The sequence below is a fragment of the Setaria italica genome, chromosome II, assembly GCF_000263155.2.
Source record: "Setaria italica strain Yugu1 chromosome II, Setaria_italica_v2.0, whole genome shotgun sequence".
Lineage (NCBI taxonomy): Eukaryota > Viridiplantae > Streptophyta > Magnoliopsida > Poales > Poaceae > Setaria > Setaria italica.
Genome location: NC_028451.1, coordinates 3350899 through 3364857, shown reverse-complemented (window position 1 = coordinate 3364857; position 13959 = coordinate 3350899). Strand labels below are relative to the sequence as shown.

Here is a 13959-nt window from a genome sequence, read left to right as displayed (position 1 = left end):
AGTAGTGGCACGCGCGCGCTTCGTGCGAGTAATTGAAGAGTTGGAAGACAGGGGAGGAAAGCTAAGTTGATGAGGGTTTAACGAACCCTAAGCTCTCTTATATAGCCATCCAACGGCAGCAGTGACTGCACATTTTGATATGCCTGGGTTCTGTTAATTTCTATCACGCATGACGCCAGCAATGACCAGTGACGTCAGCAGTGCCATTCTGCGTGCGCAGCGAGGGCGAAAACTCCTAACCGAATCAACCTCAGATACCAAAACCTGGGACTAATAAATCCTGACCGTTGGATCTTCCAATCGGTCTGATCGGACGGTCGGCGTGTCGCGGAAGCCACGGCACAGCCAGCTTGTCCAGAGCATGACCTCCTTCAAGCTTACCTCTGGTATATGCTAGGTCTCAGCAGGGAATATATTCAGCTAGCACTTGGGATCAATGAGCATCAGAAGGGGAATTAGATGTTAACCACCACTAATCTTTATTTTATACCGATGAGTCCTTGTTTTCATCCCCAGCATAAGAGAGGCCAATGCAATGCAAGCCTCCATCATCGTTTCTTCTTCTTCTTCTTCTTTTTTTTGGAGAAGTTTTGAAGTTGATGATGGGCGTGCAACGTGGTTGTTGTACGTGTGTGGTCTAGCTGTGGTGTGCCTTTGAGCCGGCATTGGCCAAATCCTGTCCATCTGATGGCGCACTACATGAGAGCATGTGTGTGCCGCATCAGCTGAGCAATTGCGAGCGTACCGTGCTTTAGATTGACAGCTACGTTCAGTTGCAACAGATCGAGTCAGTCCACGGCAAATTGGGCCTGCCACCATTGGCACATTGGTGAGTGCCACCCCAGAATGGTACTACATGTCTATATCATATTCATGAAGAATCATTCTTTTTAGATGATAGAATAGAATCAACCCACCATTTAAATCTGAGATGCAGACAGCTTAGATGCCCTAGTTATTTACCCCCTCGTTTCAAAATATATAGGTCATTTTGATTTTGTTATAAACTTTGACAAGAATATAAAAAATTATATTAACATCTATGACAAAAAAGATGAAATTTCATGGTGGAATTAACGATATGTTCGGTTTGTCGTTGTAGATCGATGTCCGCACATTTTCTATAAAACTAAACTTATATTTTGGAACGAAGGGAGTATTCCTCTAACGAGAGGAGTTTTTGGACCGAGACTAATTAACTTTGATCTTTTCACTTTCTTTTACAGCATCCATTTGTGTTTATCTTTGGAACATCTGGTTGGTTCTGGACTTCTAGTCGATCTTCTCTGGTTGTCCAACTTGCTTTTTTCCTCCCGGATGAGGAGGTGCATTTTCCCTCGCAAAGCACATGTCGTTTTCGCTCGAAAAGGTGGTGGGCCGGTGGCTTTCTTCCACCACTGGAGGGATAAGTCAGTCAGCCGACATGCTTCACGCTAGAATCCGAGTCCCGTTTGGACACGATAAAGTGGCACACGTGATTCAGCTCCATATCTGCCAAGAAACGACGGGTTATGGGTATGGTCGTCGAACCATATCCATCCTCGACTGAAAATGAGAGGCCAGAGCAATCTCGGATCGGATATGGAGATGCCTCTCTGATCTCTTTCTTGATGGCACGGTCTGAATGTGAGAAATTCTGAACTGACAGAGGTAGGACATCATCATCAGTAGAAAAGGTCTCAGCAGAACTGACTGAATGAAGAGCTCAAACTTTTAACCCCTTCTGGAAGATGAGTTATTGATGCATGATGGAGTAATGTATCGGTGGATAGACTGATGTTAACAGAGATGGAAGAGAAGAAGGCACGTCATGGACTTATCCAATGGGGGTGTGGAGGGTGATGGATCGCGAGCTGATCACATGATCCGAGAGGGAAGACGAAGTGGAGAAAGCAGATCGATTGTTTTGGATGGGTTCTGTTATTCAGAGCTCTGAAGTGACAGGGAGCAAAGATAACTCTTTGTACCAGTGTGTATGCAAATGCACATCTAACCATATGGTCCACTTGGTACCCATGATGACTCAGCAATTTGGACAGATTGTCCTCTTGAAAGAAAACAATTGAACAGAGGGATCAATGCTCTAGTTTATATTGAATAGTCCGATTATAAAAGGACGTCTTGGAAAAGAGCTGATAATCTGTTAAGTAATTTTTTTCTTCGAAAAGTATAACATGGTACACTATATGGGAACTGGTCCAAGTGAGCAAGCGTGTGTTTTCGTGAGTGTTTTTCAATACTATTTTAGAGGGTTATAGATATTCATTACTAAATTTTTTAGAGGATTGTTAGGTCCTCTGAATTTGAGGTTGGTGGGACTTCTGTTGGGTCAAAACAAAGCACCGGTCACCAAATGTTGGCCCAGCCCAGTATGCGTAGAAATCAGACCCATACCCCACGATGGCGGCAACATGAAGCCCGGCCAAATTTGAAGCTAAGTTTTTATTGATAGATTTTGATTGAAGGGAAAAATGAAGAAAACATAGTAAATATCCAGTAATGGAGACTTAAAATTTAGTCTCCCTTTATTTTATGCAGCTTGCAGTGAAAAATCAGAACACAAAGTAGCAGCTCAGTGCATCTACAGTAACCGCTCAGCTCAGTCTGAGCAGACCTTGTCCATGAACCGCTTAACAACCCGGATCATCTCCTCCACCGGCTTGCTCCACGGCCGGAGCGAGAAGAAGGCGTGCCCCTGCCCCCGGAACACGACGGCCTCCACCGGCTTCCGCATCTCCTCCATCCTCCGCACGTATTCCACGTTCCTGTCCCGAGCATGTCGTCGCCGGCCACAACGACCTGCATTAACGACAGATGTGTGTAATTATTAAAGAAAACATAATGTATTGAATGTCTACTATTATCAATGATGATTACCAGGGTGGTCCCGGGGCCCGGCGACCCAGGGCATCTACCCGGGTTCCGGCACCACATCTACAACACCACATTTACAAGAGGATAGTTGTTTTAGTTCATGGTCGGAACATCGTTTGCTGGAGACAGGAAGTGAAATGTCTTAGTCTCTGCCTGGACTCCATACGATCCATGCACTACTAGAAAAATGACCTCTCATCCCGAGGTTTAGTACCGGGCCTTTCGATGAGGCTCCCGTGATCCCCTTTAGGCTCCACCCGGTACCAAAGGTACCTTTACTACCGGGTGGAGTCCCCACCCGGTAATAAAGGGTCTCCCACTGTAACATTTTTTTACACGCGATTCCACGTGCCTGCCCCGCCGCCCCCTGCCTTATCTCCTCCTTCTGCTTGCCAAGCTTTCTCTCCTCCCCTGCTATCTTTCTCTCCACTACTATCTTTCTCTCCTCTATCTTCTTCCTTCCGCTAGCTCTAGATCTCTTTCCACTGCCTCCCTTCCCCTCCCCCCTCCGCGAGCCCCTCATCGACGGTGAGGAGCAGCAGCGGGGCGAGGTGAGCAGCGGCGGTGACGGCCGACGGCGGGCGGAGCGGGAGCGGCAGGTAGAGCGGCTGGCGGGTGGAGGGAGGTGGGCCGGCGGCGGTGGGAGGAGGCGAGCGGGGCCTGGCGGGGTCGGAGGATTTTATTTTTTTAATTTTTAACACCCTTTAGTACCAGTTATTTCAACCGGTACTAAAGCGACCCCCTCTAGTACCAAAAACCGGTACTAGAGCCGTTTTCTCTAGTAGTGGTGGGTCTACCATTGATAATTAGGGTATACCATATCGATGGTCTCAGATGTTTTTCTATTTTTATAAGTATTTTTTGGATTTTACTTTTTTTTATAACGACCCTTTGAAATGAATATCCAATTAGTAATAGTAACGTAATCTCCTTATTACTGTCTAGGGCATCTAGATTAAGCCTAAAATATTTTCTGTTACCGGATGTGTTGTGTTGTGTGCGTTGTGTTGTGGTATTTGTGTAAATCATATCTTGTGTGTTATATCTTTTGGCTTATGATGTGCAGGTGTAGGATGTGACATGGCGGTCGACGGCATGAGGTGAAGGTCAAGCGAAAGGTTCATGCCGATGTATTAGGGCTGTGAAGGGTGGACTCGAGTAGACTTGGATCGAGTGACCTGAGGAGTCCGAACGGAGTTATGGGTGATCCACATGGTGCACGGAAGAGCAAGAGTACACGGATGGGATGGAGACGACGTCGGTTGAGTCAAGCGGGATGGAGGCGAGTCGAGTAGGCGGCCCAGGAGCCAGGAGCGAAAGACTTGGAGGCGTCGAAAGCTTGGCGGATGTCAGACACGCGTCGACATCGATGAGTCACGTCGTGCGTGCAAAAGGGTTTGACTTCAAACCCGGGGTGAGTCACGCCTGCGGGGTGTGCAAGAGGATTTGACCGGTTTAACCTCAAAACCGGGGGTGAGTCACGTCTGGCGGGGCGCGCGAGAGGGTTTGACTGGTTTGGCCTCAAAACCGAGGGACGAGTCCGGTGCGGCCGGACAGCGTCTAGTCAGAGAATGCGTGGCACCATCGCGAAGCTTGCGTCGAGGCGAACCAAAGTTGTGAAGGCGCCGGGTCCGTTTGATGTACCGATAAAAAGTTGGACAATTTTACCCCTAAGAGTATTTGAGTTGTGTGCTTCATGCAGGGCATTCTGGTTATTGTCCGGATGCTTATATATGGAGAGGGCTGTTGGACTGTCACATCTTTTTTGTGGTGAGCTTCTCATTTGTTTGTGAGAGCTTTTAGGTGTGAGAGAGGGATAGAAAGACGAGAGATCTTTGATTTGATTTTTTTGTCATCCAATATTTTGAGTAGGTTTGGAGTGGCTTGTAACGAACATGATGGAGCAGTACAAGCAAGTGTTCGCCTCAGGTCCATACCCGAGCGTTTTTATTTTTCTGCATTTTCGGAGGATTTTTTTTGGGAATTTCCGTTCGTCTGTTTTGGCTGCGATTTGAGGCGGATTTCTTGGGGCAAATCGGTGCTAGGACATGTGTGAGCAAGCCTAGGGTGATTCTCTAACAAAACCCTCACCGAGCACCTCAAATTTGTTGTTTCCCCAAAATTTTTCTAGGTTTCCCGAAATTTGCAAAATTGATGATGAGTTCTTGATGTTTTGGGGTTCATCTTCTTGGATCTGTTTACACATGATGTGAGGAGATCGCGGTCCAAAATCCTGTGTGAATCGGTCCTGATTTGATTGGTTTTCGGTGAATTTGGTGTAAAGCTCGAGCTCCAGTTCTGCTCTGTTTGCTGTGTCGTGCACCAGAGGGTCACCCGTCAGCACATCGAGGTGTGACCATATGCATCTGGTCCGACTGTTGGCTGAGCGTCGAGTGCATCGTCTGGCCGTTGTTTGATTTCTGTGATCTGGTAGCCAGGTGGCCTGCAGCTTGACTTGTTCATTGGCGGCAACAGCTTGTGTTCGCAGCAGCAAGCTTTCAGTTTTCTGCAGCAGCTTCTTGCGCGACTCGATTGTGTGTTCTTCAGTGCAGGCTGCGGCTTTGGGTCTCCCATTTTCTTGTGCAGTAGCAGCCTCAGCTCTGCATTTTCTTCTCTGTCTGTGCCGTTCGTCTTTACAGCTTCAGCTTGGCCTTCAGGCAGTCTGACAGCCTGTGCAGGTAAACAGAGAAGGAACTAGTTGCCATCTGAATTCCAGCGGCAAGTGCAGGTACTGCATCTTTTGGTTTTGCAGGTCACGCAAGTAAGCAGCTCAAGCAGCAGATAGTACCTTGAAAGGTTGCTTTCATGTTACAGAGTCCAAGCACTAAACTAATTACTTAATGCTCTTTTGTTTTGCCGATCCGAATTTCTCAAAAGAAATGTCATTGTCATGCTACAGTAAGTAATCATTGCAAGGCAATTTAGGCTCTACCTTTTCGTTGAACAATTCATGCTGTGTGAGCTTGTTTAGTGTGAAATGGTGATCCTGTGACAGTTTTTGTGTTGTTCAGTCGGCCAGCTAGCTTGTGTGCTTGAGCATCTTTCTGGTTTGAGTTCTAGAGCTTGCAAGTATTAATCATTGCCTGTTTAATTTCTCAGCTGCACTTTTCCTTGTCAAGCTCGATCTCTGTCTTGCATTGCTGCACCTGTAGCTTTTCTGTTTCCATAGAATCTCGAGTAGCACAACTCAGGTAGCTTTTCAGTTCAGTAGCTGGAGATAGCTTTAGTATCAGCTTTGAAGCTTTGCTTCCATCTTTTTCTTTCGAGGCTGATGTTAATTTGCGAGCAGCTCTTTTAAGCTTCCGCATCGCTTTGAGCTTTTCTAATCGTTCCTAAGGTGAACTTGTCACGAGTTGACTTGTGTTATCTTAATGATTAGGAGCGAGCTGTATTTAGGGTGATAATCGGAATATAGGCATTATTCTCGAAGAGAATTTTTCCTTCGTATTCTCTTGCAAACCATATCGCATCTTTCCCCAGGTCCCGGCGTCCTCCTCCCTGGGAGAGGTTATTGACCACACAAGTGAACCTTCGTTACGAAGGGAGCTGCTGCGCCCTGAGCCTACGGGCTCAAGTGGAGCAAATGCATTTTTCTAAAAAAAATAAAATTGTTTCCGACCTCTACAACCGCACGCAGCAATATTTTTACATTATTCTGAGCACCAAAGCTGATAATAAAATTGGAACAAATGCATGATGGTGGAGGACTCAAAAGCTCAAAACAAAGCGTTTCCTTTTTTGCTCGTCTGCATTCGTCCTTTCATCTTCGGTTTCACCGACAGAAGCATATGTTCTACGGAAAGTGTTTTTATTTGGCTGTTAGTATGGTGGTGGGTTTTGTTGCTCTTTGGAGTCATGGAGAGAACACAGAAACAGCCGGAGCTCAACGAGATAATCCATCTGAGACTGAGCTTTTGAATGATCGAGAAAAATGGAATTCTTCACAGGATGATCGATAAATCAGCTTGTCCACATACAAAAAACATGGAGTAAAGAATGGAAGAAACAAATTAAAGAGGTTAATATATATGGCATGATGGTCGAGTCGCATGCATGGCAGTCGCAGTGATTATTATTCAGTGGCGGCCATTCTCTTTTATTTGCAAACTGTAAACCAGTTTTATTAGCTGCTGTGAATACTTTTGCTTCTCTTGTTAGAGGAATCAGCAGCGAGCGATCGATGATCCGACCAATCTTTAAAAAGAGTACCTGGGACCATGACAAGCTTTTTATCGCCATACAGCAGGAGCAGGAGCAGGAGCAGGTCGATAAGCTCATGGTGATGTCATCACAAGGTCCAAAGTCGGGAGCACAAGAGCACCAAAGGCTGTATCTCAGTCCTTATTTCAGTTTTGGTTGTTCATCAATGAATCAGCAGCGAGCGGTTCTTCTAATAATTTTTAAAAGATAATAAAGAATGAGAGAAACAAAGTAGCTAGTGAAATAGCATCATGCATGATGACGCCGAGCATTCTTTCTTTAGAGGTGTTTGGATCCCCGGGCTAAATTTTAGCCCTGTCACATTGAATATTTGGACACTAATTAGGCCTATTAAACATAGGCTAATTACAAAACCAATTTCACAACCCCTAGGCTAAATCACGAGACGAATCTATTAAGCCTAATTAGTTCATGATTTGATAATATGGTGCTACCGTAAACATTCGCTAATGATAGATTAATTAGGCTTAATATATTCATCTCACGATTTAGCCTAGGGATTCTGCAGTTAGTTTTGTAATTAGTTCATACTTAGTCCTTCTAATTAGCATCCGAATATTCGATGTGACACGGATTAAACTTTAACTCCAGGATCAAACGCCCTTTAGTGCCCAGGTGGCTGCAATTAATCTTTCGCAGAGCTGAGAGAGAGACAAAACTATCATCGCCACCGGGGGTGGGACTGTGGGGGCGATCATGCCACCACGCAGTTTCGGATCGATCGGACCCTTTGGCTGCATCTGTTTGCCATGATCTTCATTCTAGCATAGCATGTGGGTTTTCCTTTTTCTTTTTCTATTTGATTCGATCCTTTTTCTTGTTTCTCTGCCTTCATTTGCTTCCTTACTCCATTACGTAACGTGCGTTTTTCATCCATTTATTTGGTTCCGTTGCTGCATCTACACACAGGACGTCATGGCTGCCTGTATGAGCGATGAACTGATGAATGTAAGGTCCTGGAAGAAGAAAGCAAAGAATTTTTATATTTTTATATTTTTTTATGAATTTGCATAAATAAATAGTTGATCCAAAAAATTGCAAAAATAGATCTATACCGCCGGACCAAATGGCGGTAGGCCTGTATCGCCGATTGAAACGACGGTAAAGGGTCTTACCGCCGGGTGAAACGGCGGTACGTCCCTTACCGCCCCCTATCGATAACAAGGGTCGCAGACGGCAGTAATTTCCTTGGTTCAATAACAGGGTTCACAAATTGCGAAGGGGCTTCGGAGAACTCCGTCGAGGAGGAGGGACAGAGGTCCAGCGTTCATGCATGGGTGGTGGACGAAATGTTGAGAACCGAGCCTGACGTGATTGGTGCTTCGCAGTTGCGTGACACCCCGGAGGCTCAGGACTTCGCGACACCAGCTGCGGCCGCAGCTGGACGTCTGCCTCGCGACGTTGCCCCACAGAAGCCCTTGACGTACGACTAGTACCGGACTAGAGCTGCGCAGCGGGCAGCGAGGCGTGGTCGTGGTTGCGGTGAGCCTCATTTCAAGCGAGGACGCATTTAGTGCGTAGGACCTTTATCTTTTGTAGACGGTGCAGACTATCATGTGTACGATTGTATAGCGTACGATGTGTGGTCATCCGCAGACTACTTTATGTAGGCCGGCGCAGGCTACGATGTTATCCAGTGTGTGTTGTGTATGTTTTCATAGCTAGGCCAATGCAGGCTATGATGTCCATGCATGTCCTTTTCCATTTGCCATTATGGACATGGTCCATGGACCATCTTAGTACCGTTCTACAAATGAGACGTTCAGCCAACGTTCAAAACTACTACATATTTTACTTTCAAAAAAGTCATACAAAATAAAGAAAAATATTTAAAATAGAGTTATAGCCTCAAATATTACGAAGTTACATATTGCAATGGAACTACATATTTTACTTTCGAAAATGTCATACAAAAATAAAGAATTTTTTAAAAAACAGATTTATAGCCTCAAATTACGAAGTTACGTATTGCAATGAAACTACATATTTTACTTTCAATAATGTCATACATAAATAACGGAAAATATTTAAAGCATAGCTGTAGCCTTGAATTACGAAGTTACATATTGCAATGGAACTACATATTTTACTTTCATAAATATCCTATAAAATCAAGGAAAAATAATTAAAACAAAGTTATAGCTGGTAAATTGTAGCCGTTTCAACCGGCTATAACATCCCCAACCCAGCTGAACCGTAAGCTGGCCACTTACCGCCGCTTGAAACGGCAGTCCGCCTACCGCCGTACGAAACGGCGGTAAGTGGCCTACTGCCGTTTCAACTGGCGAACCAAGCTAGGACGGTGTGGCCGGCATCCTTCCGCTGTTTGAACCAGCGAAAGCCCTCCTACCACCGTTTGGTCTGGCGGCATAGGTCTATTTTTGTAAATTTTTGGTTCAACTATTTATTTCCGTAAATTCGTAAAAATATATATATAAATAAAAAAATTCAGAAAGGAAACGTCAGGCTGCCAACCGTTATAAGGCCGAGTGTTCTTTGCATTGGGCCAATTGATTTGTTTTTTTGCCTGGTGCATAATGGCCCAAAACACTAGCAGCCCAATATCCACACGAGAGACCTAGCGCTTGTGCTTTGGCGATCACCGGTCACGGGCGACGTCGAGGCCCGAGGTCACGAGCACCGATAAGGTGCAGGCAGCAAGCGTGAGGTCGGCAGGTGCCGAACTGCACCGTCGGCCGGCCGGCAAATCAGAAGTGCATAGGCTAAAATGGAGTCGAAGGGCAAGGGCAAGGGCAAGGCTAAATTGAGAGGTTCATATTGCAAATTTTCATTTTTAGCATTTTTTATTTGAAATCAAATCATCGAGCATTCATTTTAATTTCCTTTTCGGTTTGGTCAATCGGTGGTTGTGCATTTTCGTGTGTTGTTTCCTAAATGTTTGATCATCTCTTGACCTGCAGCTATTATCTCCTAAATGTTTGATCATCGTGCTTGCAATTTATTCCATCCTTCACTACTTCGTGCTATTATAATGAAAAGGATATATTTTTGGTTACTTTCAATTTTTGATTTCATCATACGTTAAATTTATTCCGTCCTCCTAAATTTATTCCATCCTCCGCTACTGGTTGTGTTTCAGCATCATAACCGGCTCAATGGATTCAAAGCTAGAAAATGGATGTGTCGTTATTATGATGCCAACCATATAAATTACCCACCTATGCTAGAGGTGGGTAATTTTGATATAGAATTAGGAGTTACTTAATACCATTATTATAATGAGGTCATTATTATAATGAGGGACATGATTAAGTTTTTAGAAAATATAATAAATCCAATGGCTACTATGATTAGAGTCTGCTGGATTGACGGTTGGATGTTTCTAATTTTAATTTTGTGGGAATTTATAAGATTTATCTATTTTTCTACAGCGCATCGTGAGGATTTACGAGCCTCCAATTAGTAATAGTGTAATATACTAGCACTTCATTACAATACCAAATTAAAACATATATATTGATCACAATACGTAGAAATAATTTAACATTACATCTGAATATCGAGTCTCGACAATGCTACAATTGATGATCAGATTACCAAGATGGAGTCACATGCTGCCACAAGTTAACAAATTCTGGTATTTGAAATGAATTCCACATACACAAACAACTGCAGACAACGCACCACCACGATGAAGAATCCGAAACAAGGAGGAAACAGTAGTTCCAAACATAGGAGACTCTACTAAACCACGCCAGCAGAAGTAGGAGCAACGCCGTCGTCCTCACCTGGCCTACTGACGATCCCAGCATGGAAGAGCAACACCCAGAGCAGAGTTATCAGCTCGCCACCCCTGGCGATGGCCTCCGAATGACCTTTGAGGTTGTCGGATGGCGCGACATACACGATCATCTCCGACCAAAATTCAGCCAGTAACTTCCACGCCGTATCGTCCTCACCTTCGACCACCAGCGCCAACAACTGCTTTCCAAGCCTAGCGCCTTCCTTGAGCACTTCATGCTTCGCATCTGCACTCAGCACTTCGATCAGCTGTTGGCAATTTGCTTCTGGCGTCAGTGAGTCTCCTGCTGTGCAGCCGGCAAGTACACGCTCAACATCCTTCTTGACATCCTCGTACAGGCTCCTGCTCCATGCATCATCATCAGGGAGTAACTCAGGGCACCATGTCACAAGGTAAGCACAGTACCTTGATAGGTGAGTGGCAACGATCTTATAGTCCGTGTTCGGAATTGGAGAAGAAGAACCTTGTTGTTGATCAAGCCGGTGTGGGTACCTGACCTCGAGGATGCTTGTGGCGATGTGCCATGTCAGTAAGGTATAAGACGCACTCTTGTTGTGGCAAGCCCAGAGGAGCCTTTCACCAACTTGGCCCCGGCAGCGGAGAGATGCTGTGCCATTGCTAAGGTCTCCATTTCTAGTGCTTCTTACAACTTCCATGATGCAAACCTTCACTGCTGCAGGCACCTTGACCTTCCTCTTGTGGTCTGGTAAGTGGAGGAGACGCCTGAGAAGTACAGGCAGGGTTGTTCTCGGGCGAATCTCCAGCATAGTGCACTGACCTATTTTCTCATCCCAATGCTTCATCAGCTTGCATCGACGACGTAGCAGAAGGCCAATCCATTTCTTCTTGAGAAGTGAATGCTGCGAAGAGGCATGGTTTACAAGGTGGCAGGAGACGGCAACTTTAGTCCAGTTGGAGTAGATGTAGGTAGCTAAGTCCCTCACCTCAGACATCATGACTAACACCGAAAGAAAAAATACTGGCACCACAATGAGGTACCAGTTCCCATAATATTTAGACATGTCGTGGCTCATCAGACCTCCTCGAATGCAATGAACATTGCAATGCATCTGAGATTCGGATTTATCATACTGCAGGACTACCAAAAGCGTTATTGTGATCATCAATGAACAACAGTAAGCTATGCTCAGTAGTGAGATCAAGATACCGGCAACGGGCAACCAATACTTGGAATAGGAGATCGGGAGGGATGAATAATAATAATCATGAAGGAAAGAAAGCTCATCCGAAATGACCAAAAACACCCTATCATGTTCGCCATCCTTCAGCAATAAGCTCCAGAAAAAACTGAAGGTGCCCTTGGAGGCAGCAGTTCTGACCTTGTACCTTGCAAATCGGCACCGCAACAACTTGAACAATGCAAATGACAAGCATAAGTCTTTTTGTGGTTTCAGTGTTGATGTTGGAAGCACGTTATCCATCCTCCAAACTCTATCAATAGTCACCAGGCCATTGTTATGCGAAGTTGTCCATGAGTCATCCTTGAACACATACCCAAGAGGCTGCTTCTCCACGTGTCTTTTCTCTTCTCCCATAACCAGCAGCGGGGGAGGTGCATCCTCAGCTACCATTGGTTCACCATCCTGACTTGTTCCTTGTAACGATTGTTGCTTCATGTATCCAAAAATAAGATGGGGATTGCGTCCGAGAGCAAAGGATCGTTGCGCCTTTCCATATGCATAATATTTCAATACTATTTTGGCACTCGTGAGAGCAAAAGATGTGGCTGCAAGGGCAGTCATATCCGGAGTAGAGAATGGAATTGCTGATACCAAGGTAAAAGGTCCAGACACTCTGAACAAGCAGCTCAAATGGAGGACCTACGTTTCCACCTTCTCTATCATCGACAGCAACTACTGCACTGGTATTGATCATGATGATCTGAACAAGGAATGCCCATATTAAAACCCGGACCGAGTTTACTCCTGGTTCGCACTCTGCAATCATCCGAGTGCCGCCGTTTTCTTCGTCTTGTATTCTGTAGACACTGTTCCCGGCGCCCATGGAGACAACAGTGGAGACGACAGGCAAGAACAGGATCGTGGCTCCGAGGAAGATAAACCTGGTGAAGCGGTGGTGGCGGTAGCGCTGGCCGTAGATGCCTATCCCGACTATGACTCCAGCCAGGAGGGCACTGATGAACAGGAGTGAGTTCATAAGCCATATCTTCTGTCCCATGCTCTTGTCGAATGAGGAGGCATCGCATGGAATCCTTTCGGAGCATTGCTTCAGTGCAAAGTAGGAGCAGTCTATGGTGGAATTCCCTCCATCCATGGGCCAGCTGATTTAATTCCCATATGTCAAGATTAGAGCAAGTTGTTGGTACAAGCACACAAATTAAGGAACTAATCACACTGGAATGGAAACTAAGGCATATAAGGTGTTCAACATATGGGATGACTGCTTACTAGCATCATGCAATCTCTGCTTAATTCTAAACAGAAAACAGAAATGCACAGAAATATTTTACCTGTAAGGTGGAGATCTAGCTGACTGACGCCAGTTCGATACGGCTGCCTGCGCGTGAGGAGGGGAAGGAGGGGAGGCGCGTGTGAGCAGGAGAGGAGGGAGGTGGGAGGGGCGCCTGGTAGGTAGGAGGGTTAGATTGACAGCTACGATGAGTTGCGAGTCAGTCCACGGCAAATTGGGCCTGCCACTATTGGTACATTGGTGAGTACCACCCCAGAATGGTACATTGACAGCTACGAGGGAGGTGGGAGGCGCGGATAGACTAATAATGACTAATAATGTATCGTTGGATAGACTAATAATGGACTAATAAAGTAATAATGTATGGGGGGATAGACTGATAAAGTAATAATGTATCGTTGGATAGACTAATAATGGACTAATAAACTAATAAAGTAATAATGTATCCAATGGGGGTGTGGAGAAAGCAGATCGATTGTTTTGGATGGATTCTGTTATTCAGAGCTCTGGAGTGACAGGAAGCAAAGATAACTCTTTGTACCAGTGTGCATGCAATGCACATCTAACCATATGGTCCTCTTGAAAGAAAGCAATTGAACAGAGAGATCAATGCTCTAGTTCATATTGAATAGTCCGATTATAAAAGGACG

General features: G+C 45.2%; 1 protein-coding gene across 2 annotated transcripts; it reads right to left on the bottom strand.

Annotated features, from left to right (window-relative positions):
• Positions 1–10572: 10572 nt before the first annotated feature.
• On the bottom strand, positions 10573–13495 carry LOC101786900. Of its 2 annotated transcripts, XM_012843796.2 has the most exons (3): positions 13350–13495; positions 11264–13160; positions 10573–11200 (listed from the first exon to the last, which is right to left on the bottom strand). In XM_012843796.2, exons 2-3 carry the CDS (start codon positions 12619–12621, stop codon positions 10801–10803), a joined length of 1758 nt encoding a protein of 585 aa, XP_012699250.1. In that variant the 5' UTR covers positions 12622–13160; positions 13350–13495; the 3' UTR covers positions 10573–10800. The 2 variants fall into 2 exon arrangements, with proteins under 2 accessions (XP_012699250.1, XP_012699249.1); XM_012843795.2 differs by having other exon boundaries at positions 10573–13160.
• Between the last annotated feature and the right edge of the window lie 464 nt (positions 13496–13959).

Bases quoted from the DNA above. Each gene is read 5' to 3' on its own strand.
- LOC101786900 (XM_012843795.2), bottom strand. From the start codon at position 12,621: ATGACTGCCCTTGCAGCCACATCTTTTGCTCTCACGAGTGCCAAAATA.